Genomic DNA, 26,792 nt, shown 5'->3' with positions numbered 1-26,792 from the left:
GATACAGTAGGATTCATTTTTGTATTTTTTATACTTAGTAGGCATATAAGGGTACAACTTCCAGTGACAAAAGAACAGATAAACCTGGTAATATAATTGCAGGAAATGTAACAATGGCAGGTAATTATATATTTTTAGAAAAGTGGTATCCAGTGGGATTTCTGAAATCTACTCTTTTTGAGATCTTCCTTGAGATCAACGTTACAACAGGATATTACCTCATATGACTGAGACTGGTAAATCCTGGCATGGTCAGGTAAATTTTTTTCCTTTTTTTTAATCGAAATGTGATTGAGTATACTTGTCAGGGAAATTTTACTGATAATTAAAAACTAAGAGAAACTAGTTTGAATATGTTACAGGTTGATTTTGAAATGTCTCTTCTCATGATTCCTTGGGAATTATACCAGTTTTACTAAACTTATTTACTAACTTATTTATATATGTAGTTCACATGTTCCCTCAGTTTCTTCTACTATTCCAAGAGATCTTCAGTAATTTAAACATTGGTCTTTGATTTTTGTCTTTTTTAAATATATTGGGATTATTATTATACACATGTATACACATGCACACACATGTACATATATTGTCTATGTGTATAATAAGCCAGTGGTGTTTTCTAGTATGGTGTAAATTACTTTCGTTATTATTATTTTTTTATTTAAACTTTAGTTACAGCTCTTTTAAGGAAGCTTAAGCAGCAGTCCAGGGAAAGTGTTGAAGAAAAACGACCTCGATTATTAAAAGCCCTGAAAGAGGTAGGCTTATGTTTCTTTGCCGATTTTGCACCTAACGTGTAACTTGTAAGTGTAATTTAAGCATTTTTTGAAATACAGTCTAAATTCTAAGTAATTATTAAGGGTCAAGAAATGGCAAAAAATCATTCTTAAATTAAGCAATAATTGAAATAAAGTACTGTGATGATAATGTATAAACATAATCTTAACAGAAGCACCATTTACTTTGAACTAGGAAGATAAAGATTTATAATTTTCAATAAGTTAGATAAGAGCTGTAAGAAAAAAGGAGGTAAGTCATAATTAATGACAAAATTTTTCTTTGCCTTTGGATTGGAAGATTCTCTAACAGCTGAAGATGCTACTGCTTAGAAGGAGCGGTTTGCATTCTTTATAAAACAAAAATTCTTTTTGGCTGTCCTATCTAATAGTGGTAAGAGCTGGGTGTGCTGGCACAGAAAGAGAGAGAAAATTGTTTTCTATTTTTCTTCTCTTCCTCTGTATTTTTGATGACTGAAAGAAATGTGAGAGAAGGATAGGCCTGTCATGATGATATGATGATAGCTTGTGTTCTCTTAGGGATGCTATTTTTTTGAGATTTGAAGAGATGTAGAGAGGGCCAGAAAAGTGTTTTACTCAGGTTCTGTGTTCACATTTTTTGTTGTTTGAAATAGGAAGACTAACTTGTTGATGTTGTTCTATTTGTAATGTTTTGCTTATATTCAGAATGTATGAAAGTTTTGGAGAATATTTGATTTAATAGTTTCTTTAACAGTTATAGTTTTTGTTATCTGGCTTCTAATTTTTTAAGTAAAAATTTTCTCTATAGATATCATATGATGACATTTTTCAGATTTAGTAAATTTGTGTTAACACTTCACATAAAACAATTTTCTATCGCAATGGGCCATTTTTTTTTTTTAAAGCATTAGGAGGCTATACAAATGATCATTTTGGTAGTCATTTTTAATAACACTTCTAAAGTTAACTATTTTTAAAATAATGCCTATTATTATTTTGGTTATGCTGAGAAATGGAATATTTATTAATACAAATTTAAATGCTTATCAGTTTCAGATATCTTCTTATGTGAATCAGAAGTTCTTATAAAATCTTTAGTGGTGCATATTTTCCTTTGTAGTTCAGAATAGTAATGTCATGTTTTAAGTAATAACCATATATTGTTTTTTGTTCTTTCTCAAACTTCAAACATTGAAATTAATATTTTATTATTTTCTATTCCTGTCTGTAGACCTTTAATAATAAGTTAGATTTTTTTAAAGCAAAATGTTAAGCAGGTATAAGAGCTGTTAACTAAGGTGCATTTAGTAATTATTCATATTTTATTTCTCAGCTAGGTGACTTTTATCTAGAACTTCACTGGGATTTTCAAAGCTGGGGTAAGAGTGTGCTTTGTTTTACTATAAAATACGTACTTATGCAGAAATGTGAGTGCAAACATAACTATTATATAGAAATGTTGGCATAACAAATTTGATACTTGCTCTAAGGAAAATTAAATATTCTTCATGATGTTGAATGTAGTGGTTATACAGCCCTGTACTAACGCTTAAATTATCCAAACTTGATTAGTAAATTTTATAATTCTTGTTTTCTTATTTTTAAGGTTGAGAACTATATTTTTCAAGATTTTTTTTTTTAACATGAAAGGTTAAAAAATTATAATAGTTTAATGCAAGGAATTTTCAGAAAAGAGAAAATAATTATGAGATTATAGAACTACTGGATTTAAGGAAATTTGAAATATAGTACTTAGACCCTTGAATGTGAAGAATTTGGTGAACATTATTTGATTGTGTATATTTTGTCATCTTTGAATCATTTTGCCTCTTTATAGCTACTGTCTTAACATATTATTTGGTTGCATACTGTTCTAATTATTTCCGAACTTAATTTTGACCTAGATATTTTGCATTCATTAGTTGATTTACCTTAGCAAGGCAATTTTCTCACCTTCTCACTTAAACATGAGTCCACTAGGGAGAAAACCTTCATGTCCAAATAGAAAGTTTGAGCCTAGTGACTTATGCTTTATTAAACAACTAAATTTTATTGTTTTAAAGATTTTTTTAAATGTAATCTGTAAAGGTTTGGATAAAATGAGCTTCTATGTGTTTTTAAAAGCATCTGTACTAATTTTTATGATATGAAGATATTTGAATGTTCAGGGATATTTTATCTCCAAAATAATTGTAAAAATAAATCAGATATTGACAAATATATAAAATATATTTCATTTTACGTAATTTTTGATAGTTATATATATGTGTATATGTAATTTTTTATTTTACCTATTGGACTGTTGGAAGTAGGTGTTTCTAGTTCCTACCAAATAAGTAAAAATATTAAGTACTTTTAGGAAGTAGTAAATTTTACAGTTTTATGCTTGTGGTAGGTCAATAAATGCAATTTACTTTGAAACAGATTACATTCTGACATTTGTTTAAAGAAGTTATGATATTCTTGGAATGCACTTGGGTTTGCAAATTTAGCTTCAACCCCCTCAGTTAGAAAAGAGAAATTATACACTATACCATTTAGCAGTAAAAATGCCTGGCAAGTTACCAGATTTAAACTTTAATTAACAATTATACTTGTAATTTCTTCTAATTCCTCTACATCCTCTGATTTCTTCTGAAAAAAAATGTAGCCATAAATCTGAAGTCCCTTAACACCTCTTTCTACCTTATCGAAAGTTAGTAATTTTCTGCTGTCTTGAGAAGAAACTTGTTCTTCTTCTCAACTAGTAATACCTAATTTTTCTGCAAATTGTATTATTGACAAACTGCCTTCTTTATTTGGGTCTTTTGGATACAGATCAGGCTTCTCCCCTAACTTATATAAATTACAAAGTTATTGGTGTTTTTAAACACTGATTTGATGACATATATATATACACTTCTAAAGATTTTAGTACCCTTTTCAGTGGTCTTTGACTAATATAATTCATAAGTTAGTGCTAGTTTATTTTTAGACTTTGCTAAGATTTTTTCTATTTTTTATTAGAATTACTCACTGTTAAAATTTTTGAACATTATAGAAAATTATCAAGTATTTTTAAGTTTCCCTGTTGCCACTTCCCAGAGACAAACACTGTTAATGTTTCACGTAAATACTTTCACATTCTTTTCAGTGCTTACAAATGTGTGTATAGGTATGTATGTGCACACATGCACACGTACATATTAAATTGCAGTGTTGGCTTTTTTCCCCCATGGGATTGTAATATTACATCATTATGCAAGTTGCCATTTTACTTAATATATCATAGGGGTGTTACCATATTAGTTCATGTGGAAGTACCTCACTTATTTTAACAGCTACATAATACTTTATTGCATGGATGTTTAAGGTCTTCCTAATGTATCTAATTCTTGAATGTAGTGTAATCAGTTCTTTCCCATGCTGTTACAGCTCTAGCTCATCAGGCTAGTTTTGAATCCATCAAAATCACACATGATTTTGTTACTCTGATAGTCCTATCTTGCATTTATGCCTCACGTATCATTTGGAAGTCCTTGTATCCTAGAACACAGAGAAAAAGAAGTTTGTAGTAGCCCTGTATAATAAAAGAGCTCCCAGTTAGACTGGTCTAAAACTGGAATACTACTTTTTTACCCTAGTTTTTCCCCATCTGTAGAGACTCTAGTACTGCTTGGGAATCCTAAACTGGGTTATCACTTGGGTATGTTAGCTCTTTAACTGATTCTTTATTGTTAGTGGTTTGAATTCTAAAATAGTCAATTTATCTTGCTTAACAGAATGTCATATTTTAAAAGTGACTTTTCAATTATATGAAGATATAAATTCACGTAGTTACTCCTGAAATTGTGTATATATCTATAGTTACAAACAGTACATTAGAAATGTTGCACAAATTCAATAATCACTGAGGTACTTGTCAAAAGTATTCCTTCTTTGAGAGTTTGACTTTGATTAAAAAACTTCAGCATATCTGTTTCATTGTTGAAAAAGGATTTTACTGATTTAAAGTCAAAACTATTGGTACCAGATAATTAGATGTCATATGTAATTCTCAAAACTAAACCCATTGGCTAATATTAACCTAGACACTTTGGATTAAAAGACACTGGATAATCTCTATGATTACGTTTGATGATCAAGCTTTTTTCTAGAGTTTAGGCATGTTTCTTCCCCTTGTCAGAACCCATAATGTTAACAACAGGCAAGCACCCAGAAATAAGGGGAGCCAAGAAATACTGAGATGAGGATAAATTTAATTTCTAGGTAGTAGAGCACACTCTTTCTCATGCTGTTATTTATATTCAGTCTTCCGAGAGAATAGCCTCAGACTTAGTTAATAGCAAATCTGAAGGCTTGGGTTTTTCAGCCTGGGTTTTTAGTTACAGAAAATCTCTGAATTGGAATCAGTACTGGCTCCTAAGTATTTGACATGGCAAATCTCCTTCATGAGCACCAGTTTGTTCATTTTTAAAATGGGGAAAATAGTAACTATCCCATCTATTGTAAACTTCCTTTTGGCGTGTATGAAATGAAATAACTTTTTTGAAGGAAGTTGTATACTGTAAAGTGTTAAATAATTTATAATATTATGGTCACTACTTCAAATTTAGCACTGTCCATATAGCACATTTCAACTGAAAAACCAATAGTTTTTTTATTTTTGTCTTATCCACAGAATCTATCCATCCTGTATTTGGAACTGTTCGTGCATATTATAGATGGAAAACATTAGGCTTAGAAAGTCTTCTTAAAATCGGGGAGTAAGTGGTAGCAAAACCAAAATAAAAATTTTCATTTTCAGTTTAGTGAATTGTGCTACTTTGCAGTACTGTGCTAGACCCTCAGTTGTGCTGAGATAATTTAAGATATAGAGAAGATGATTATTCAGTTTACGTGGAGGAGAAAAAAAGTCATTATAGAACTGAGAAAATATAAATTACTACTTTTGGAATGGATTAAAGTCTGACAGAAATTTTTACTTACTCCATGATTTTTCTTCTTTCCTTTTTCTTTTTCTTAGCTTTTGCTTCTCAATCCCCATCATGTTTTTTTCCCCTACAATCTCACCTATTTCTTTTTCTGATTTTTGATAATTGGGTGTTGGTGTATGATACCAAATTTTGTTTTTGTAGGTTGTCACAACTACCTCAAAAGATGTAATAAGTTAAGTGCTTGTCTATTTGTAATCATCTTGGTTCATCCTATGTAGATACTTAAGGCCAAATCTCAATTAAAGAAGATGAAAGAAGATGAAAAAGAACTTTGATCATTTATAGATTTATGCTGTTATTGTTCTTTCCAACTTTTGTTTCAAAAAAGGAAAATTTTGTCAGAAAATGATTTCTTATATTTTTTGACTAGGGTAGCTATTTATTAGCATTCCTTCTGGCCAACAAGCTTGTTTTTGTACAATAAAATGTTTAGAAGACTGTCTTCAGTGCTGTAAATCATTTTGGATTAAATGACTTCTAAGGATCCAAAACAGGCACTGATGCATTAGGTGTATGTTTAATGTCAATTAGAAAATATTGATGCTTTTGAAAAAGTTAATCAAAAAATTAGCCTTTCTTAAAAGTCTGCTTCTTTCAAAGAGGTTAATATTTTAAAACACTGAATTTTTAAAAATATACATAAAATATATCTTACATACACATATACACATGCTTGTGTACATGTGTACATTCGATATAATTTTAATTCCAAGAATTTTGAACTTCATATTTTTTCATTTTTTGTACATGGCAGTTTATAACCTGTTATGCAGATTTATTCATCCATAGAATAACTCCTATTTCCCTAAACATAGCAGCAGATAATAAATAATAATAAACTGTCAGAATAGAGCTTGTGATATAGATTATAGATAGCAACATTGGAATGTATAAATCTATAGGTATATAGTATGATCCTCATATTACAGAATTTGAAACCAAGGTACAATGAGCTTAAATAACATATTTGGGATTCAGACTCAAATTCAACGGTTTAGTTCCAAAGACTTCTCTTATACACATTACTTTTTTGCTGTTTTTCCAAATTATATTGAAAGGATCAGATAGGATCCAGGTCCATTCAGGAGGGTTTAGTTACCACAGGGTATTATCATAGGGATGTGTTAGTGGGTGAGGTGGGGGTACAGTAAATTACACAGAAATTACAATTATAAATAGTAGATATTTGAACTTGCTCAAAATTGCTTTACATGTTTTTTAAAGGTAAAAAACGCTATTTTAAAGGAAATTATTGCAATTTTGGTAAATTAATGAAATGCTTATATTACTCTTTTTAATTTAACAGTTTGTAAATGTCTCAGAATTTAGGTAGTTATTTTTTTACCTTTTGTTTTTAAAAATACAGTGCCTTTACTTTCCCGAATTCTGCCTTCTGATGCATGTAAAATATACAAACAAGGTATCAATATCAGGTAAGGTGATTTGATTTTATTCTGAATAAAAGAAAATTGAGATTTAGAGGAAGTTTTTCTTCCTGGAATCGTAGCTTACATTCGGATACAGTGTTTTGTAACTTACAAATGCACAATATTTTATCTCATTTGAGACATATTACCGATAAGGAATCAAAGATATAAAATCTTGACTAAAGCAAAGATACTATTCTTATTCATCTACAAACTATCTAGAGGTAAATAGAATGAAGATCATGATATAATACTAAGAAGATTTAAGATGGTCACCTCCCTGATCCTGGTTTTATTAAGTAATAGGGACACATGAAGATCCAGTTCTTGCCTTTTTATCCATCCCTTTCATATCCTTCCTTTCCTATTTACACATCTATGCATCCATTCATTCATCTGTTCAATCATCTATCCATTCTAGTGAACACTTTAAGGCTGATTTTAATTTTCTTTTTCTCTGTTCCTTTTACGACTAAGATTGATGTTTCAGTCTGATGGGGATTAATCTATTTATTTTACTCATTTCAGAATTTTAGATGTATCAGTCTTCAGCTTCAGCTTTATAGTGTTATAGGTATATTTACAAGAAATTATATATATATGTAAACTATAATGCTAGTGAATATGCCAACTTGAGTATATATGCTTATATAGGTATATTTATAAATAATATATATGAAATTTTGTGTATCTTTATACATTGCTGGAATATTAATTTGGATGTTTAAGGGTCTAGAACTAGAAATAACTTGAAGGATTATCTCATTTAAACTCTTTGTATATAGATGAGAAAGCTCAGAGAAGTGAAGTGATTTTTTTTACAAGAGCATATTACAAACTAATGGGTGAAACAGGACTTCTGCATTCTTGTCAGTTGTTCTCACCATGTCACAAAGCAGAAATTTTAAAAATGAACTTTTTGAGATAATTTATTGTGTAATATTTAAATTAGTGAAGAGATAACCTTTAGTTGGAAGTAGTTTTAGGGTAATTATCTTAAGGAAACAGTATAATTTGATTAAGGTAAATGTTTCTGGGTTTTTTGTTTGTTTTTAAAATGATCTCTACAGGTTGTTTTTTTTTTTTTTTCCTGACCAGTAAGGGGATCGCAACCCTCAGCATGGTGTGGTCCGCACCATGCTCAGCCAGTGAGCGCACTGGCCATTCCTGTATAGGATCTGAACCCACGGCCTCGGCGCTCCCAGCGCCGCACTCTCCCGAGTGAGCCATGGGGCCGGCCTTCTACAGGTGTTTTTAGTCATGAAAGTGCTCATGTACTTTAAATACATGGTCATTTTAGAAAACTTGGAAAATATAGAAAAACATAGGAGAAAAATTAAGTAGGAAAGGATTTGATGATGGAGATTTAATTCAGCAGCCCTTTGTTGGCAAATTATGGTTTCAGTTAAAACATTTTTAATATAGGTGCTTGCCAAAGGAAGTAGACAATTTTGGAGAGTAGTGTTGTCTTCCATGTGCTGCTTTCAAAAGTTAGTTTTGGTTTTGTTTGATTCTTAGGTTTAGGCAAAAAGGAGCTTCTTTTAAAAAATTGTTTCACATTTATATATGACTTTTAAAAATAAATGATATGATGTACATCATGTAATAAATGTAGATAATAAAACCAATAATGGTTAACACAGGGATATGAGAGTAAGAGCCTGGGGGGGAATAATTGTCACAGAGGTTGTAGGTTAAGGGGAAGCTACCGTAATTTAGCAAGATACTCAGATCTGGGGCTTACTAAAGCTGAGAGTAAAGGAGAAATGTAATAGGTTCTGAAGCTTTCATTATCAAACAAAGATACTATATTACTGGAGAGGCTAGCTTTTAGAATGTATGGCAAAGATTTTTTGCCTAGATGGTAAGAATCTAAGGAAAAAAAATCTGTTAATATTAAACAAAAACCTTCAATTTTAAATGTCACAAGACAATTATTTTTATTTTTATTTTTATTTATTTACTTTTTTGACCGATAAGGGGATCGCAACCCTCAGCACCGTGTGGACAGCACCACGCTCAGCCAGTGAGCGCACCGGCCATCCCTATATAGGATCCGAACCCACCGCCTTGGCGCTACTAGCACCGCACTCTCCCGAGTGAGCCACGGGGCCGGCCCTAGACAGTTTTTTTTTAAAATGTCACTTCAGATGAAGCCGAATTTTAAAATTTGTGCAAAAGGAGATCTTTAAATCTGACTTTTATCTCATGACAGCCATGTAATCATTTGAAATATAATGGAGAGGCTAGCTTTTACAATATATGGCTAAAGTTTTTTTGCCTAGATCTATTTAAAGAAAAAAAAATGTAACATTAAATAAAAACTTTGTTTTAAATATAATAAGACATTTTTTCTTAAACATCAGTTCAAGTGAAGCTGAATGTAAAAATATGTTCAAAGGGAAATATTTTATCTCATGACAGTCCTGTAATCATTTGAAATATCTCTGGTGTCAAAGAGAAATTAATACTTTAGTAGAAACAGGAAACTTTGAACATAATCGTTGAGAGTACTAACAAACATTTTCACTATTAATATTAAGAAGTAATCTATAACCACTGATTGGAGTGATCACTGCAAACTCTGCCTCATTTCAGGCTTTTCCTGTCTCAATGGAAGGCTTTGGGTTTTTTTGGTGGTATTTGTCATTTTTCAAGCTTTTATCTCAAAAAGAATATTTTCTATATATATCCTTGCATTTGTCTAAAGAACATTTTGTTCTTTATGGCTAATTACATAGCAAAAATTAAAAATATTTTGGCTCATAGGCTTAAAGCCAAGGACTAGTCAGTACATTAAAATACAATCATGATAAATTATATCATTTATGAGGCATATGTGATACTGCTTAGTAGGCCATCTAATATGTCAGGGATATTGCAGAAGATGTATTAGTCTTTCTTCAATTGCAAATTATAGAAATAAAGATGAAATAAAAATTGACTACATTAGTTTACATAACTGGGAAGTATCTATGACTGATTTTAGGTATCGTTAGATTTAAGGTCTCCGATGTTACCACGTTGGTCTGTCTTTGTCTTTCCGTCTCTGTCTTTCTGTGCACCTCTTCCCTCACGTTTCTCATCCCCACCCCTGGCAACGTGCGCACTAGCACTCTCACATAGGATGGGCAAGAAGGGAATGGAGGCAGAAAACTGTTCTGGCCCATTTCTTCTTTTATGTGGGGCATAGAGTTCCCTTGTAGCTGAAGCCAAATAGTCCAATTATGTATAAATTTTTTTTTTTTTTTTTTTTTTTTTAGTATCAAGAGCCCACATCTTATAGAGATAGAGGATGAGCCTCTTTTAATGACATTACTTTCTCTTGGGCCACATGCTCAAGTAATAACAGGACTTGTTTAGTGGTATAGGCAGCAGGCCACTCAGAGTAGACCAGTTAAAATTCAGCTATAAAGCAACAGGTAGGGTTCACCCCTATAGGAGTTGGTGAGCTGCTTTTCTTAGGGATTATTTTATTTTGAGGGAAGTGTATATTTTATATGGCTCATACATATGGTATGTAAAACTTATATGTAGGGTAACCATCCTTTCTTCTTTTCTCTGGTCACCCCTGTTGTCCTGGTAAAATTACTAATAGTATCACTTTCATTTTTAAAAGTTATTAGTTTTGATATAAACCTAGTTATTCTTTTGATGTAGGATGTGAGGTATTTTGTATTTCTCAGCTTTTCCTGTATAGAGAGACCAAGAATGCTGACTCATTTTACCTTATCTGTGATGAGAACTGAGAAACCTGCAAAGTCATGAATTGTTATGGTTGCATTAGAAGTTCAGTGGCCGGGAGGGATCTCTCACAAAGACTTAAAGGAGCTTCCTGGGGTTGTTATCAGCATCTCTTGACTGCTGGGGCCCACCAGTTTCTTAAGGATTGTGTGTTTTGAATAGCCAGTCAGTGAGGGTGATCCTGACCTGTTGATCTGTAAAGCCTTGTGCAAGATTGAAGCACTTCAGGGTACTTGCAAACTTTTATATTCCAGTAGTTTCCCTAATTTCCAGCAAACAGTGATTTATGGAGTGTTGTTTTAGACCAGCCTAGTGGGCTAGACCATGTCAGGTCCAAGTTACCAAAGAGCACAATAAACATACAAGTGTGTGAATCTATTAGGATTTGGCACAGAATGATCCATAAGGTTTTCAGGCTGTGGATATCTTGGCTGAGGAGAATGCTAGTCTATGTCTGAGAATTCAAGCAGGTAGGCCAAAAATTTGGTTAGATGATTTATCAGGTTGAAGGATAAAACAAGGTTCGGTACTGGATGATTAGGCATAAGGCATGAATGAAGGTCAAAAGGACAGTTCTAAATCCAAGAATATGGTCCATCTATTGTTGTACCCTTCTTAAATACTCTGTTGACCTAGCAACATGGTCTTAAAGGGTTGAAAGAATGTTAGAAAGATCTGCTTTTCCTTTCCGGCCTTCCCTATTGAAGTAACTTATTGAGTAGCTACAGTAAGGGAAATGGTAGGAAACAGGACAGTAAGGTAAATAGTTCAACGATGGGAAAACATTTTTTTTCCTGGGTTAATGAAGTACATATTCAGAAAAGTGAAATATAGGTAACATGGAATATATATTTAAATATTCTTTTGTTTTTTAATAAAATACTTTAAATTTAGCTTTTATGTATAAATTTGACTTTGAAATATGATATTAGCATCTTGGTTTGAGTTTAGAGGGAACAAAGCTTGTTTAATTATTAATCAAGTCTTACTGAAATTTTGTCAGTTTCTCATCTATCCATTTTTCACAGGCTTGACACAACTCTCATAGACTTTACTGATATGAAGTGCCAACGAGGGGATTTAAGCTTCATTTTCAATGGGGATGCGACACCCTCTGAATCTTTTGTAGTGTTAGACAATGAACAAAAAGTTTATCAGCGAATACACCATGAGGTGAGCATGTTGTCTTATCAGTATTCTTTTAAATGGTTAAAAAAAAAAATTCCTATTTATTTAGCCAAGCCTCAATGTAATTGCTTTAAAATCATAAGGTATAATTGAGATGGTTTACTCCCAAAACTTTTATCTCTGTATCACTAGCTTTTTTTTTTTTTTTTTTGGAATTTCTGTCATCTGGTCTCCATCCTTACCAATCTACTGAATCTGTTTGCTCAGAATTCACTGATTCATCTCCTAGATCAATGAACTGCAACTTCTCTTAGTTCTCATTTGTAGTTTTCATTTGTTGACCCTGTGCTGGCGCTTTTACCATTTATTATCTTACTAGCTTAGCTTCTTTTAATGTTGCTGACGATCTTTATCTCTTTCATATGAACACTTCTGTGTACTGCTGTGTCTGCACTCTTTTACTTTGCCTAACTCTTTGGATACCTTTCCTTTCTCTCTCCTTTCTCTCTTATAGTACATCATTATCTTCCTTCTGTCACATCATATCTTCATGTTGGAATTGCTTTACAACCACCATTGGAAAACAATGTGCACCATTATCTTTATCCTTTGTTTTTTTCCCCAGCTGTAAACCAAAGAAAAATCTGTTCTAGTATCTATATGACATTGATAACCCTACAGAAGTTTAAGTCAGCATCTTTTTGCTACTGTTGTTTTTATTTTGTCTTTATTTTTTCATCACTTCCTTTCCCAACATTGTTATTTACCACATCTTGTGGCTTCTTCCTCAATATCTATTAGATGAGATCTTCCTGCTGCCAAATCTGTTGATAAGACGTTATTGTTATATATGTATATGTACCATTGAAATAAATAGTTTCCTAACTGGCACTGAACAATGAAGATTTAGATTGGAAGAGGAGAAGACAAAAGGATATTCCTTGTGGAGGAAACAGGATGAATAAAGTCAGGGCAGTAGGAATAAGAATGGTCTGTTTGGGATACAGAAAGGAATTGTGTGATTGCAGTGAAGGTTTCTGTTATTGGGGCTGGCTGGTTAGCTGAGTTGGTAGAGCATGGTGCTGATAAAACCAAGGTTCAGGATTCGATCTCTGTACTGGCCAGCCACCAAAACCCAAAAATAAGAAAAAGAAAAAGTTTCTCTTATTGAGCATGAGAAAGTTGTTTATGGAAGGCCTTAAAAGCCAGATAAGATAACTTAGGATCTGCTACAGATGGCAACAGCAAGTCATGGATTCTTAAACAAGATATTGATTTGATCAAAAATTAATTTAGGTGAATTAATCTTAGGTATTCTTTTTATTTTCCTTCCTTCCGTTCCTTTCTCAAACATTTATTAAATACCTAATAATGCTAGACACTGCTAGATGCTATGGATAGTAGTAGTGTATTTATATTGTATATCAATTACTATCATATATTGAGCTTTAATTATCAGCATTTTGGGATTATAATCAAGTGCTTTCCAGTTCTCCTCATTAAATCCTTAAAATAACCTGCCAAATTAGGTAGTACCTGCATTTTACAGATGAGAAAATTGAGGCTTATAGATGTTAAATGACATCTCTAAGATCACATAGCTATTATGCAAGATGAATTGGAAAAGGGAGAGATTGGAGTCAGGGAAATTATTTGAGAAGTCGTTACAGTTATCCAGTTGAGAGGTGGTGAGGATTTTGGATGATCTTCATTCAAGATGATGAGGATACTACAGTGAATAATGAAGAAAGAGAAATTATGACACACATTTTCAAGAATGAAATTATAAGATTTGCTAGAAGTTTGAATGTAGTGAATTAAGAAGAGGAAAGATTTAAGGGTGAGTGTAGTGATGCTAGCTTGAAAAGTGGATGATGGTAGTACTGCTGATAGAATTGAAGAAGCGTTTGAAGATTGGAGTTTAAAATGATATTCATTTTGAGTCCATTGCTAAAATCAGTATACTTGTTTCAGCCCTCTCTTTCTTAGACTTCTGTGAGGTACTTGCTATTATTGGGTAACTCAGTTCTTGAAATTTTTATTTCTTTTGATTGATCTGTGGCCAGTTACTCTTTTCCTATGTCTCCTTATTTTCTTTTGCCTATTCCTTTTTCTCTGTTTACTTCTTAAATATTGGTATGCCCTTGATGTGGTTCTCATTTTTTACAAACTGCCAGAATCATCTTTTTCATTTCCACAGCTTTAACTACCTCCTGTGATAGGTTGATGATTCACAAATACAGTTGTCCTCTGGTATCCATGGGGGATTGTTTCAAGTACCCTCCATGGTTACCAACCTCCATGGATTTTGTATTTGCATATAACTTACGGTCATCCTCCCATGTAGTTTAAGTCATCTCTAGATTGCTTATAATACCTAATACAATGTAGAATATACATAAATAGTTGTTATGTTTTATTGTTTAAAGAATAATGACAAGAAAAAAGTCTGTACCTGTTCAGTACAGACACAACCATCCGTTTTTTTCCCCCCCCGGATGTATTCTATCCACGATTGGTTGAATCCACAGATGTAGATACAGAGGGCTGACTGTATATATTTGAATCCTAGACACCTCTTACAAGTGGAGACCTATTTGTTTAAATGCCTAGTGGATATCATGTGTGTCTCCAGGTACCTCACAATTCACCTCAGTTAAAACTCAGCTCATTATTTTCCCTCCAAACCTGCCCTCTCTCTCGTTTTCCTTCTTTTGATGAATCATGTCATTCTTTAGTCAGAAACCTTGGAATTATTTTTGGCATCTTTTCTTGTACTACATGTTTCCTAATTAGAGAACATGTCTGGTCATTTCTGTATCGTTAATGTCATATAATTATCCCTTTTTTATTCGTACTGTTCCTACCATAATTTGTATATTCATCATTTCTCCGCTGGACTATTGCAAAAGTCTTAAAAATGTTCTTCCTGGCTCCCTTCTTGTCTGCTTCTGAATTATCCCACATATTGGAGATATATTGAACTTTTAAAACAAATTCTTGAAAACTTCCTCTCTTAAAAACACTTAAAAGTTCTTTACCACTACAGAGTGAAATCCAAACTCCTTAGCATGGCATAGTTCCTTTTGTGACCTGGCTTTTACCTTTTTCTTTTTAGCCTTTTAGCCTTTTTCTTACCTTGCTATTGTAGATACCCTCATACTCTGCAATTTTTCAGATCTACCTGGCTGTATAATGTTGTTTCTTTGTTCATGTTGTTTCTACTTCTTGGAATGCCTCTCTTCTTGTAGCCCCTCACCTGTAAAGAACTTATTTAGTGTCATTGCCTCCCCTGCCAAATGACCATTGTTTTCTTTATGTTCCTACTAAATCTGGAACCATAGAGCTTCTATGCTGTGTTTGTTTATATGGCTTTCTCCCACTATCAGGCTAAGCTCCTCAAGGGCATGGATTTGTTTTAGTTGTGCTCTCTGGTACCTAATATAGCATCAGTACATTCTAGGCGACAGGTTGGCAAACTTTCTGTAAAGGAAGATAATACATACTTAGATATTTAGATATATTTGTGGGCCATACTGTCTTCTTCATAACTACTCAGCTCTGCTATTGTTAGAATAAAAGCAGCCATCGATAATGTGTAAATGAATGAGCATGGCTATATTTCAACATAATTTTAATTATAAAAACAGGTGGTGGACTGGATTTGGCCTACTGGTTGTAGTTTGCTGACCCCTATTCTAGACTCTCAGATATTTATTAAATAATTTGACATCTTGCATATTAAATGACAACAGGATAGACAGCTAGGCAACAGGTGAGTTAGAAATAGGACACAGAAAGAGATGCCAGAGATTAAGCAGTGATAAGTATTAGCTGATGTTATAGTATTGATGACTTCAACAAAGAACTGATATTTTGAGTAGTTGTGTAAATGTGTGTGAGTATTTTATAATGCCTAATATAAAGAAAAGCTAGATTTTGAGCAACAGTCTTTGGGCAGAGTAGTTTACCCTCATTTTGCTTATGTAAATAATAACTGTTCATTAAATGTTTGTTAAAGGAATGTAATTAACAGCAGGTCTTTTTCAATTACTTGGTTAGGAGATGGGTCAGTCTCTGATTTATAGAAGACTTCTGTTCCAAAGTTTATTTGAAAATAGGGTGTTTGAAATGTGAGGCAATTTCTTCATAGACAATGTGATGTACAGTGTTCAGTTCCCAAGCTAATTTATAAAATTCTGGTTGATTCTTAATGTATTTGGAGTATAATGTTTAACAATTCTGTTCAACTCACTCAAGCCCAAGTTTTTCTTGAGAAAATTGTACTCAGAATTAGTTTGGGTTACCAGGAATACATTTTCACCTGTTATAGTCTTAGCAGTCATGTTAAGATTTTATATCCCTTACTTGTAAGGTTGGGGGAAATGGTACTGTCCCAGTCCAAGGCTGTTGCTATTGTTTTCTATAGTCTCAAAAAATTCAGAAAGGTACTATATGTAGGTGAAAGTTTGGTGGTGAAGAATAAAAAAGGGGTCTCTTGGGAACCTAGAAATAAGGAGGTATGGAGAATAGAGCCCTTGGGCATTGTAAACCTTATGGACAACTCTCATTCCACAGACAACTCTCTAGATTTTGCTTTTTTCTGTCCTTTATAGGGTCCTAAATATTAGTTAGACCTATTGGCCTATTATGGAATAGAATCTCATTTTATACTGCTCAGTTACTCTTCTCTACCTGATCAGTTAGTCTTCTTGTCCCTGAATTAAGCACGAAGCTTTCCTTTTTTCACATTTAAAAAATAATTGTGGCTCAGTTATTATAAGCCAGCACTAGGGAATATGTAGAAGATAAAACCTGAATCAAGGTCATTTATTAAGTTTAGAAATCATGAGATATTCATGGATTTCTTTCCTTTCTGTAAGGTTTATAGAAAAGATTCCTTTCCACCTGCTTTCCTTCTTTCCCTCCCTTTTGCTTCCCTCCCTCCCTCCTTATCTTTCTCCCTTCCTTCCACTTAGAATTTATTGGGGAAGAAAGGCTAAAGTGACAGTAGTAGATCTTTGGATTAAAAAGAACTGAAGTAAGATTCATCTATTTTAAAGAAAACAAAACCTTCATATAGGCATTTTGTCTCAGGTCTGTCAACTCAGTTCTTAAGGTAATCTTTTCAATTTGCTCTACACACTATATAGTTTTGTAATAGGTAATCTAGTACTGTTTCTATTACATATCTATAACAGTGTGAGAGTATTGTATTTCATGTGTCCTGCTTTTTTAAAATCTATAATTAGTAATAATTCTAACTTGATATATGAAATTTAAACATCTAATTGTCTTTTAGAATAAGTAGTTCTTCATATTATTTAGAATCTGTCCTTTTGTCTTTTGAAATCTGTAATATTATAATTGTTGCTATTTTTCATATGTAGCACTAATAACCTTTGAAAAACCTAGATTCTTATATTTAACTTTTGCCCCCACCCCAGGAATCAGAGATGGAAACAGAAGAAGAGGTTGACATTTTAATGAGCAGTGATATTTATTCTGCAACTTTATCAACCAAATCAATTTCTTTCACGCGTGCCCAAACAGGATGGCTTTTTCGGGAAGATAAAACAGTATGTGCAAATCTAGATTCTTGAACTTTAAAAAACTGTTTGGTATTTATGTCACCAAAATAATGTGAGGGAAATATGAGAAGTAGTAGGTTACTGAATTGTCTTCAAGTAATTTGTCTTCCTTGAATCCGGATAGAGAATTATAATGGTTGGTTACAGAAAATGAATGTATCTTTGGAGAAGCCAGGAGAGAAAGTTTACCACATTTGAATTCTTTGTTGGGAAGGATTCTTGTTGTTAGTTGCCTTGTTATTGTATAGGGAACAGTGTTTTCACATGAGTCCATTATATTTCTAATGCTTTATTCCAGAAGAAAGCTACAAAGAGGGATATACTTCAATTCATTTCCCTGGATCTTTTTTTTCTCCCCACATTTAGACTTCTAAATCATTTACTCAGTATCTGTTTCTCAGTGTTCTGTGTGTATGACTAAAATTAAATAAGCTTACATTGCTACAACACTATCGTTAAAGCAAATCTCAGTAGAAGTTTCCCTATTAGTGAATTGTAAATTCTTTCTATAATTACCATTGCATCTGTCAGCAAGAGGTTATAAAAGACTGTTCAAAGATATATTTTAAAAATTTTGAATGAGATGCAGAGGAAGCACTTTTATAAACTTAATTAATTTAGAAATAAGGGACTACATCAGGTAAAGGCCAAGATTTACTGCTTTTAAAAATTATATTTATTTTTATTACACACCATAGAAATAAATGTGTTCTTGTTGGAGAAACAGACAAAAAGCCTGTATTAGTCAGGGTTCTCTGAGAAAGCAAAACCAATAGGAGATAGAGAGAGAGGGGAGAGAGGGAAAGAAAGGAGAGTAAAAGGAGAAGTTGAGGGAGAAACTGACTTATTGTAAGGAATTGGCTCATGTGATTATAGGAGCTGGCAGGTCTGCAATCTGTAGAGCAGTCCAACAGGCCAGAAATTCAGGGAAGAGTTGATTTAGTCTTGAGTGAGAAATCTGGAGGCTGGAAACTCAGGCAGAGTTTCTATGTTGCAGTTTTGAGGCAGCATTGCCTTTCTTCTGGAAACCTCAGTCTTTGCTCCTAAGGCTTCAACTGATTGACTGAGGCCCACCCACATTATGGAGGGTAATCTGCTTAACTCAAAGTCTACTGATTAAGTGTTAATTACATCTAAAAAATACCTTCACAGCAACAAGTACACCAGTGTTTGACCAAGCACCTGGGCACCATAGCCTAGCCAAGTTGACAGATAAAATTAAGTATCATACAACTTTACACATGAAGCAAAAAGGTCCCCCTTGACCACTGCCCACAATCCCAGAGCCCCTTGCAGGTTATTCATTTGTATATCCTCCAGACCTTTTTATGCTTTTCATGTACAAATATGTATTCATAGTAATATGTAGCTTTTCATTGTTGATGTTAATTTTTGTCATATTCTATCTGTTGTTTTGCAAGTGGCTTTTTTCACTCTTTAATGTGTCTTAGAAGCCTTTTCTTATGAATTCATATAGTACCATTTCATTATTTTTAGCAACTGCATAGTATTCCATACTATGGATATATTTTAACTTACTTATCCAGTCTTTTTTTTTTTTTTGACATTTGGATGAATAGACACATTGTTTTGTCCAGTTTTCTGCCATTATAAATGCTGTTGTGTTTATCATCCTTTTACATACCTTTGCATTATCTATTTTAGGTAACAAGAAATTGAATGGCTGGATTATGGGGAATATATGAGGGTATTTCAAAAAGTTCTTGGGACATTAGAATTAAAAGATAATACAAATCTTTCTGTGAACTTTTTGAATACCCCTTATACACTTCAAATTGTTATTGATATGATAGTTTACATTTAATAAGTACTTTTTAAAAAAATCCTCTGTACTTTTCAGCATTTTATAATATTTTATTTTTATTTTAAGGTTTCAAAAACTAATATTTACCACCTGGGTATTTCCTAGCCACAGATAAATTCTGACTGAGATCTTGGCTCACCAGTTTTCCTCCCTAAACCTATTTGGCAAGAAATGCCATTATAGGATTCCAGTTTTGAGATCCTATATTGCAATCCATTTGTTGGCTTTGAAGTCTTATTTGTTTGTACTCTGTTCTTCTGGACAGCATTTAGACGGATCACTTCAAGAGAAGATAAAAATTGAAACTGCTATTCATCTAGTGCTACTGCTAAGCAGCTCAAAGCTCTTGAACAAGCGTCTAGGTGATCTTCTTAAATCATTGACAGGTAAGGAGGGAGTCAGTAATGCTATGGTTCCCATTTTGTAGGTAGAAACAGGTGCATAATGCTTTACTTTCTGGTGGCTGGTAAGGAGGCCACTGAAAACAAGGTGGCCCTCGAACAACTCCAAATACATAGTTTTGGAATGCCAGAAAACAGCAGCAAGGTGGAGAGCAAGTGATTTGCATGAAGGTAGAGATGGGGAGCTTGTTTTCAATAAGTTATTGATCAGCTTTTTTTTTTTTTTTTTGAAGTAAGGTATTTCAAAGACTGTCCACCTGTGGATCTGAAAAAGGTGAAGGTTAATGCTGAAGGACTAGGAGGACTCCATTGAAAGGAAATAATGACTCTTTTCTTGATGTACTTTAAACTACTTGAGTTTCTTCCCTATACCCAATACAAAATTTAAACACTTAATTGTATCGATGAGCAAGGCGACTCTATCGTTCTCTCTTTGCTGAAAGCAGCAAGCAGCTGGAACTTGCAATTTGGTCCTGTGAGAGAAGAGAGAATTTGAACAGGTCATTAACTCAATTTTTGCTAGAGATTCCTATGTGACTTGAATTATTTATTTCTTTTTATTCCATTTTTTTTTTTCTATCTATAAAATGGGAACAGTGTTATCCCTGACCCCTCCTTGTTACTCATGATATTTGACTGTCAGCTTAATAAAGTTTTCAGATAGCTTTGTGCTACTTGGAAGTAGAATCTAAAAGAATACTGTGTGGTATTTTTATTTAGATTTAACCCATTTGCAGATTAACTACCATACATCTTTGTGTGTTTTTAATTTTCCTTTACAAATTAAAAATGCATTATTTTATATGTTTTTAACTTGATAGAATATATAAGATGATTTCATAATTTCAAGTACCAAGGGAATATTTATTTTAACCGACTCTTACAGGTTTATGGAATAATATATTACCTTGAAACTTTTTTTTAATCTAAGGCAAACTTACTTGAAGTTTTATTATTTTGAAATATTTGATTTTGTTTTAGGAAAGGGTAGGAAACTTTTTGGCAGACTTTTATCTGGTGAATGGACTTGTTTTAGAATCAAGGAAAAGAAGAGAACATCTCAGCGAAGAGGATATTCTTCGAAATAAGGCCATCATGGAGAGTTTGAGTAAAGGTGCAAACATAATGGAACAGAATTTCGAGGTATAATTTTTCTTCTCCTAATGTATTGTTTTCTAAGGAGAGATGGGATAGACCTCATTCCTGGCATACAGTAAATTTATATAAATATACTCACAGGTTTTGTTTACTATGTATTGCCTTTTATTTTTCTGTGAATCTTCATTTTTTTTGAAATCATTGTTATGAAGAAGAAAAAGAGAAAATGGCCTTTGGTATTTTTTGTGAATCTGTGCTTGGTGTCTGAGACTTCATTAATAAATAGATTAAAAATAATCTTATAATCATGAATCCCAGTGTTAATTTTTAATCCATGTACCTTTGCATATATTTTTCCTGCTTTACCAACCAAAATCTAATGCTGCTTTGAAGGCCAAGCTAAAGATCCATCTGTTTTATGAAGTCATCTCTATTCTGTTCCTTCCCATAAAATTTTTTATTCAGCATGTGTTTATTGAAAGCATCCTATATATGCAAAGAATTGTACGACTACAAGGAATGGAGAAGGGAAATTAGGAAATACTAAGATATATGAGACATCATAACTGCTCTTACAATCTTATTTCCTAATAAGATGAATCAGATGGATTTTGAAATTTATTTTTTATTTTGGCAATTTTAAATTTGTAAAAAAGTACTAGAACAGTACAAAGAATTCCTGGATGCCCTTCATCAAGATTCCCCAAATGTTAACATTTTACTACATTTGTATAGCACTTTTTTTCAAACTGTAGGATAGAGAACCCTTAGTAGATCACAAAATTAATTTAGTGAGCCATGACCACCTTTTTAAAAAAAGTTAGTATCTAAATAAAAATGATAGCAAAAAACCAGAGCACATCACACATAATAAGGGTCATTACTCCCTCATGAAACAATAGTTTCAAGGGTGTACGTGTTGTGTAAACATGTATATGTGTAAATGCTGGATTTTAGTATAAACTTGAGTCGTAGCCATACAAAGATTAAAGGCTACTACAGGGAGGCTTGAATTCTTTGAATATTTAGTTGCTCCCCTATGGTATTATGCCAGATTGGTTTAGAGATGGACAAACTTTCCAGAATAGTATGATTGGTTCTAACTAATTCATGTAATACTGTATGTTCCAGGAAAATATTTTAATATTTAGAAAGTGCATGTACTAAGTGAATCAACCACAGTTTAGTTAAGTGAGTACAACAGTACATTAAGTGTTTAAGTTAAGATTGTTGATCATGCCAATTTAGTGTGATCCTATCTCCTCACCAGATTTTATTTGTGCTCCTCAGTTTTCTTCTCACCTTGAGATAGAGCCTTATCTGACTTCATTTTCCAGAAGCCTCTTGGTATTTGCTGATCTGTTGGTCAGAAGGAGATGTAGGACATGATGTACTCAGGAAATAGAAATGGAGATGAATTGATATAGGGAATGCTAAGCTCAGTCTTTGATAAAGCTGCTATTATCTCCCATTGTTGACCAGACAAAAATGCCATGTTTTTGGACTTTTATCGTGATTTAAATTTTATTAGAGTTCTTTTTAAAAGTATGATTTTGTTGTGGTGGTGGTTTTGTTACCTTTGCTTAATTTTGGCAGCAAACCATTTTGGGGTGAATACATAGAAATTGACCTTATAGAATAGCATTTTATGACCATTTGCCCATTATCTCTGATTGTCTGATTTATGCATATTTAAGCTTAAAATAGACAATTTGGGCAGAGATTGTAATTGTAACATGATGTATTTGAATTGCTAAAGGGGTCTTTAAACAGCACTGTAAGCAGGTAAAATTTTGCAAATTAAAATTAGGGCTGGCCAGTTAGCTCAGTTGGTTACATACGGCCTCGTTACACTAAGGTCAGGTGTTTGGTTGCCTGTACTGGCTAGCCATCCCCCAAAAAGAAATTAAAACATCAGTTTAATGCCAGATAGGTATGTACAGAACAGACTAATATAAACAAATTAAATAATTAAGCTTTCAACTACTGATCAGAAATTAAAGGAAGCAGCTCCTGTGTGAACCTTAGCACGTTGAACTTTATAGTTCTTGATGATATTTAAATTCAATTTGTCAGTTTCTACAATAGATAAAAAACTTGGTGGGATTTGGATTAGGATGATGTTGAATCTGCAGATAAATTAATTTCTACATAAAAGCCTTCTTGGGTTTTTTACAAATTGAACTTTGTATTTTGAGATAGTTCACTTGTAATTGTAACAAATAATACAGAGAGATTCCACATATGCCTCACCCAGTTTTCCCCAATGTAACATCTTGCAAAACAGTAGTACAAGGTTGATCCAACATACGCAAGTCACTAAATATGATATGCATATCAACAAAATCAAGGAGCAAACCATGTGATTGTCTCAATAGATGGAGAAAAAGCATTCACCAAAATTCCCTTCTTGATAAAGACTTTCAGCAAATTAATTATAGAAGGAAATTATCCCAACACAATAAAAGCCATTTACAACAAACCAATTGCCAATATCATTCTGAATGGGGAAAAGCTGAACGCTTTTCTCTTAAGAACAGGAACATGACAAGGATGCCCACTCTCACTACTCCTATTTACCATAGTATTGGAAGTACTAGCCAGAGAATCAGGCAAGAGAAAAAAATAAAGTACATCCAGATTGGAAAAGGACAAAGTCAAATTGTCCTTATTTGCAGACAACATGATCTTATATCTAGAAAAACCTATAGACTCTACCAAAAAACTCTGAGAGCTGATTTAACAATTTCAGTAATGTCTCAGGATACAAAATCAACAACCCCAAATCAGTTGCGTTCTTATACTCCAGTAATGAACTAGCAGAAAAAGAAATCAAGAAAGCAAGCCAATTTACAATAGTCACCAAAAAATAAAATACCTAGGAATCAATTCAACCAAGGAGGTGAAAGATTTCTACAGTAAGAACAACAAAACACTACTGAAAGAAATTAAAGAGTACACAAAAAGGTATACATGCTTTTGGATTGGAGAAATTAACATTGTTAAAATGACCATTCCACCCAAAGCAGTCTACAGATTCAATGCAATCCCCATCAAAATACAAATAACATTCTTCATAGAAACAGAAAAAGCAATCCTAACATTCACATGGAACAACAAAAGACGATGAATAGTGAAAGTGATCCTGAGCTAAATAAATAAATAAATAAATAAATAAAGCTGGAGGTATAACACTACCTGACTTCAAATTATATTACAAAGCTATAGTAACCAAAACAGCATGGTACTGGCACAAAAACAGACACTTGGATCAGTGGAACAGAATAGAAAACCTGGGAATCAACCCACATACTTACTGCTAACTGACATTTGACAAAGGCAACAAGAACATACGCTGGGGAAAAGACTGCCTCTTCAATAAATAGTGCTGGGAAAATTGGACTTCTGCATGCAGAAGAATGAAACTGGACCTGTACCTCTCACCATATACCAAAATCAACTCAAAGTCGATTAGAGACTTAAATATAAGATCCCAAACCATAAAATTACTAAAGGAAAACAGGGGAAACACTCCAGGAAGTAGGACTGGGTAAAGACTTTATGAATGAGACTCCAAAGGCACAAGCAACAGAAGAAAAAAATAAACAAATGGGATTATTTCAAACTAAAAAGCTTCTGCACAGCAAAGGAAACAATCACCAGAGCAGAAGGACAACGTACGGAATGGGAGAAAATATTCGCAAACTATACATCTAACAAGGGATTAATTATCCAGAATATACAAAGAACTCAAACAAGTATACAGTAAAAAACCAAATAATCCAATGAAAAAATGGGCAGAGGAGCTGAATAGACATTTTTCAAAGGAAGACATACAAATGGCCAGCAGGTACATGAAAAAATACTCAGTATCAACTAGTTATCAGAGAAATGCAAATCAAAACCACATTGAGATATCATCTCACCCCAGTTAGACTCATCATTATTAAAAAGACTGAGAATAACAAATGTTGGTGAAGATGTGGGGAAAGAGGAACTCTTCTACACTGTTGGTGGGACTGTAAATTAGCATAGCATTATGGAAGATGGTACGGAGATTCCTCAAACAACTACAGGTAGCAGTCCCACTACTGGATATATATCCAAAGGAATGGAAATCATCATGTCGAAGGGATATCTGCATTCTCATGTTCATTGCAGCTCTATTTACAATAGCCAAAATATGGAACCAACCTAAGTGTTCATCAACGGATGACTGGGTAAGGAAAATGTGGTATATACACACAATGGAATACTACTCAGCCATTAAAAAGAATGAAATTCTGCCATTTGCAGCAACATGGAAGAGTTTGGAGAAAGTTATGTTAAGTGAAATAAGGTAGACAAGGAAAGAAAAATATGTCATGTTCTCACGCATAACTGGATGCTAAGAAAGAAAGGAAAAGAAAAGACCACAATAAACCACTAATCTGTTCCTTCATTTCTTTAATGTTATTATTTCAAAGATATTCTATAAATAGAATCATATAGTATGTAACTTTTTGAAACTGGCTTTTATTTTTTCACCCAGCTTAATTCCTTAGTCATTCTTCCAAGTCGTGGGTATCAATAGTGTGTGCCTTTTATTGCTGAGTAGTGTTCCATGGTATTAATGCACCATAGCTTGCTTAACCATTCATCTGTTGAAGAACATCTGGATTGTTTACCTTTTTTGGCCTTTTTGGGTTATGCTGCCATAAACATTCATGTACTTTTTTCTGTAAATGAAGGTCTTCGTTTCTTTGGGATAAATGCCCAAGAGTGCAGTTGATGTGTTATATGGAAGTGGAATGTTTTTTTAAGAAACTGCTAAAATGTTTTCCATTTTACATTCCCACCGGAAATATAAGGATGATCTAGTGTTTCTTCATCTTTGTCAGCATTTGGTATTGGCATTGTTTTCTGTTTTACCCATTCTTATAGTTTATAATGCTATTTCATTGTGATTTTAACTGCATTTTTCTAATGGCTAATGATACCGAATGTTCATTTTTTCATGTGCTTATTTGCCACTTGTATATCCTCTTCAGTGACATGTCTCTTCATGTTTTTTGCCTATTTTCTAATTGGATTGTTTGTATTTTTACTGTTGAGTTTTCTCTTTATGTATTCTAGATGTTAGTTTTTTGTCAGATATGTGATTTGCAGATATTTCCTCCCACCCTGTTGTTTGTCTTTTCATCTTCTATAACAGGTCTTTCATAGAGAAAATGCTTATAATGTTGATGAGGTCCAATTTATCAATTTTTGCTTTATGTCTTGTGCCAAGTCTAAGAACTCTTTGCCTACCAGCTCCAGGTCCCTAAGACTTTCTCCTATGTTTTTTCTGAAAGTTTTATACCTTTACATTTAAGTACATGAACCATTTTGTTAATTTTGTAAAAGGTATGAGGTGTGTGTGAAGAGTTTATTTTTTTGCCTTGGATGTTCAGTTGCCTCAACACAATGTTTTTGAAAGTCTGTCTTTTCTCCATTATATTTCCTATTGGGACTTTTATTGGGATGGTGTTGAATCTGTAAGTCAATTGGGAAAGAAGTGATATCTTAACAATATTGAATCTTCTGTTTCGTGAAGATGATATGTGTATATATATACACACACACATATACATACATTTATTTAGGTTTTAATTTTTAGTGTACAAGTCTTATTTGTAGTTTATTGAATTTATCTTTAAGTAGTTTATATTTTTGATACAATTGTAAATGTTAGTGTTTTTAAATTTCATTTTCCAGTTCTTTATTCCTGAAATATAGAAATACATATTTTTTTATATTGATACATTTATGTATTAGTTCTGTAGTTTTTGTAGATTCCTTAGGATTTTCTACAAATGATCA

At 33.0% G+C, this 26,792-nt stretch overlaps 1 protein-coding gene across 3 annotated transcripts in view; it reads left to right on the top strand.

Moving 5' to 3' along the window:
- ANKRD13C (ankyrin repeat domain 13C) overlaps nt 1–26,792 on the top strand; it is a 75,170-nt gene that overhangs the window by 30,955 nt on the left and 17,423 nt on the right. For 2 of the 3 annotated variants that reach the window (XM_063104766.1, XM_063104765.1), the window contains 6 exons: nt 676–761; nt 2,095–2,140; nt 7,104–7,170; nt 11,937–12,081; nt 17,484–17,615; nt 20,835–20,996. In XM_063104766.1, coding sequence (XP_062960836.1) covers nt 676–761; nt 2,095–2,140; nt 7,104–7,170; nt 11,937–12,081; nt 17,484–17,615; nt 20,835–20,996 — 638 coding nt within the window. The remainder of the gene's footprint in view (nt 1–675; nt 762–2,094; nt 2,141–7,103; nt 7,171–11,936; nt 12,082–17,483; nt 17,616–20,834; nt 20,997–26,792) is intronic. The other variant, XM_063104767.1, reaches the window with a different exon arrangement.

This window comes from Cynocephalus volans, chromosome 8 (assembly GCF_027409185.1).
Source record: "Cynocephalus volans isolate mCynVol1 chromosome 8, mCynVol1.pri, whole genome shotgun sequence".
Taxonomy (NCBI): Eukaryota; Metazoa; Chordata; class Mammalia; order Dermoptera; family Cynocephalidae; genus Cynocephalus; species Cynocephalus volans.
The sequence above is the reverse complement of the archived record's forward strand: the minus strand, read 5'-3'. Positions and strand labels throughout refer to the sequence as shown.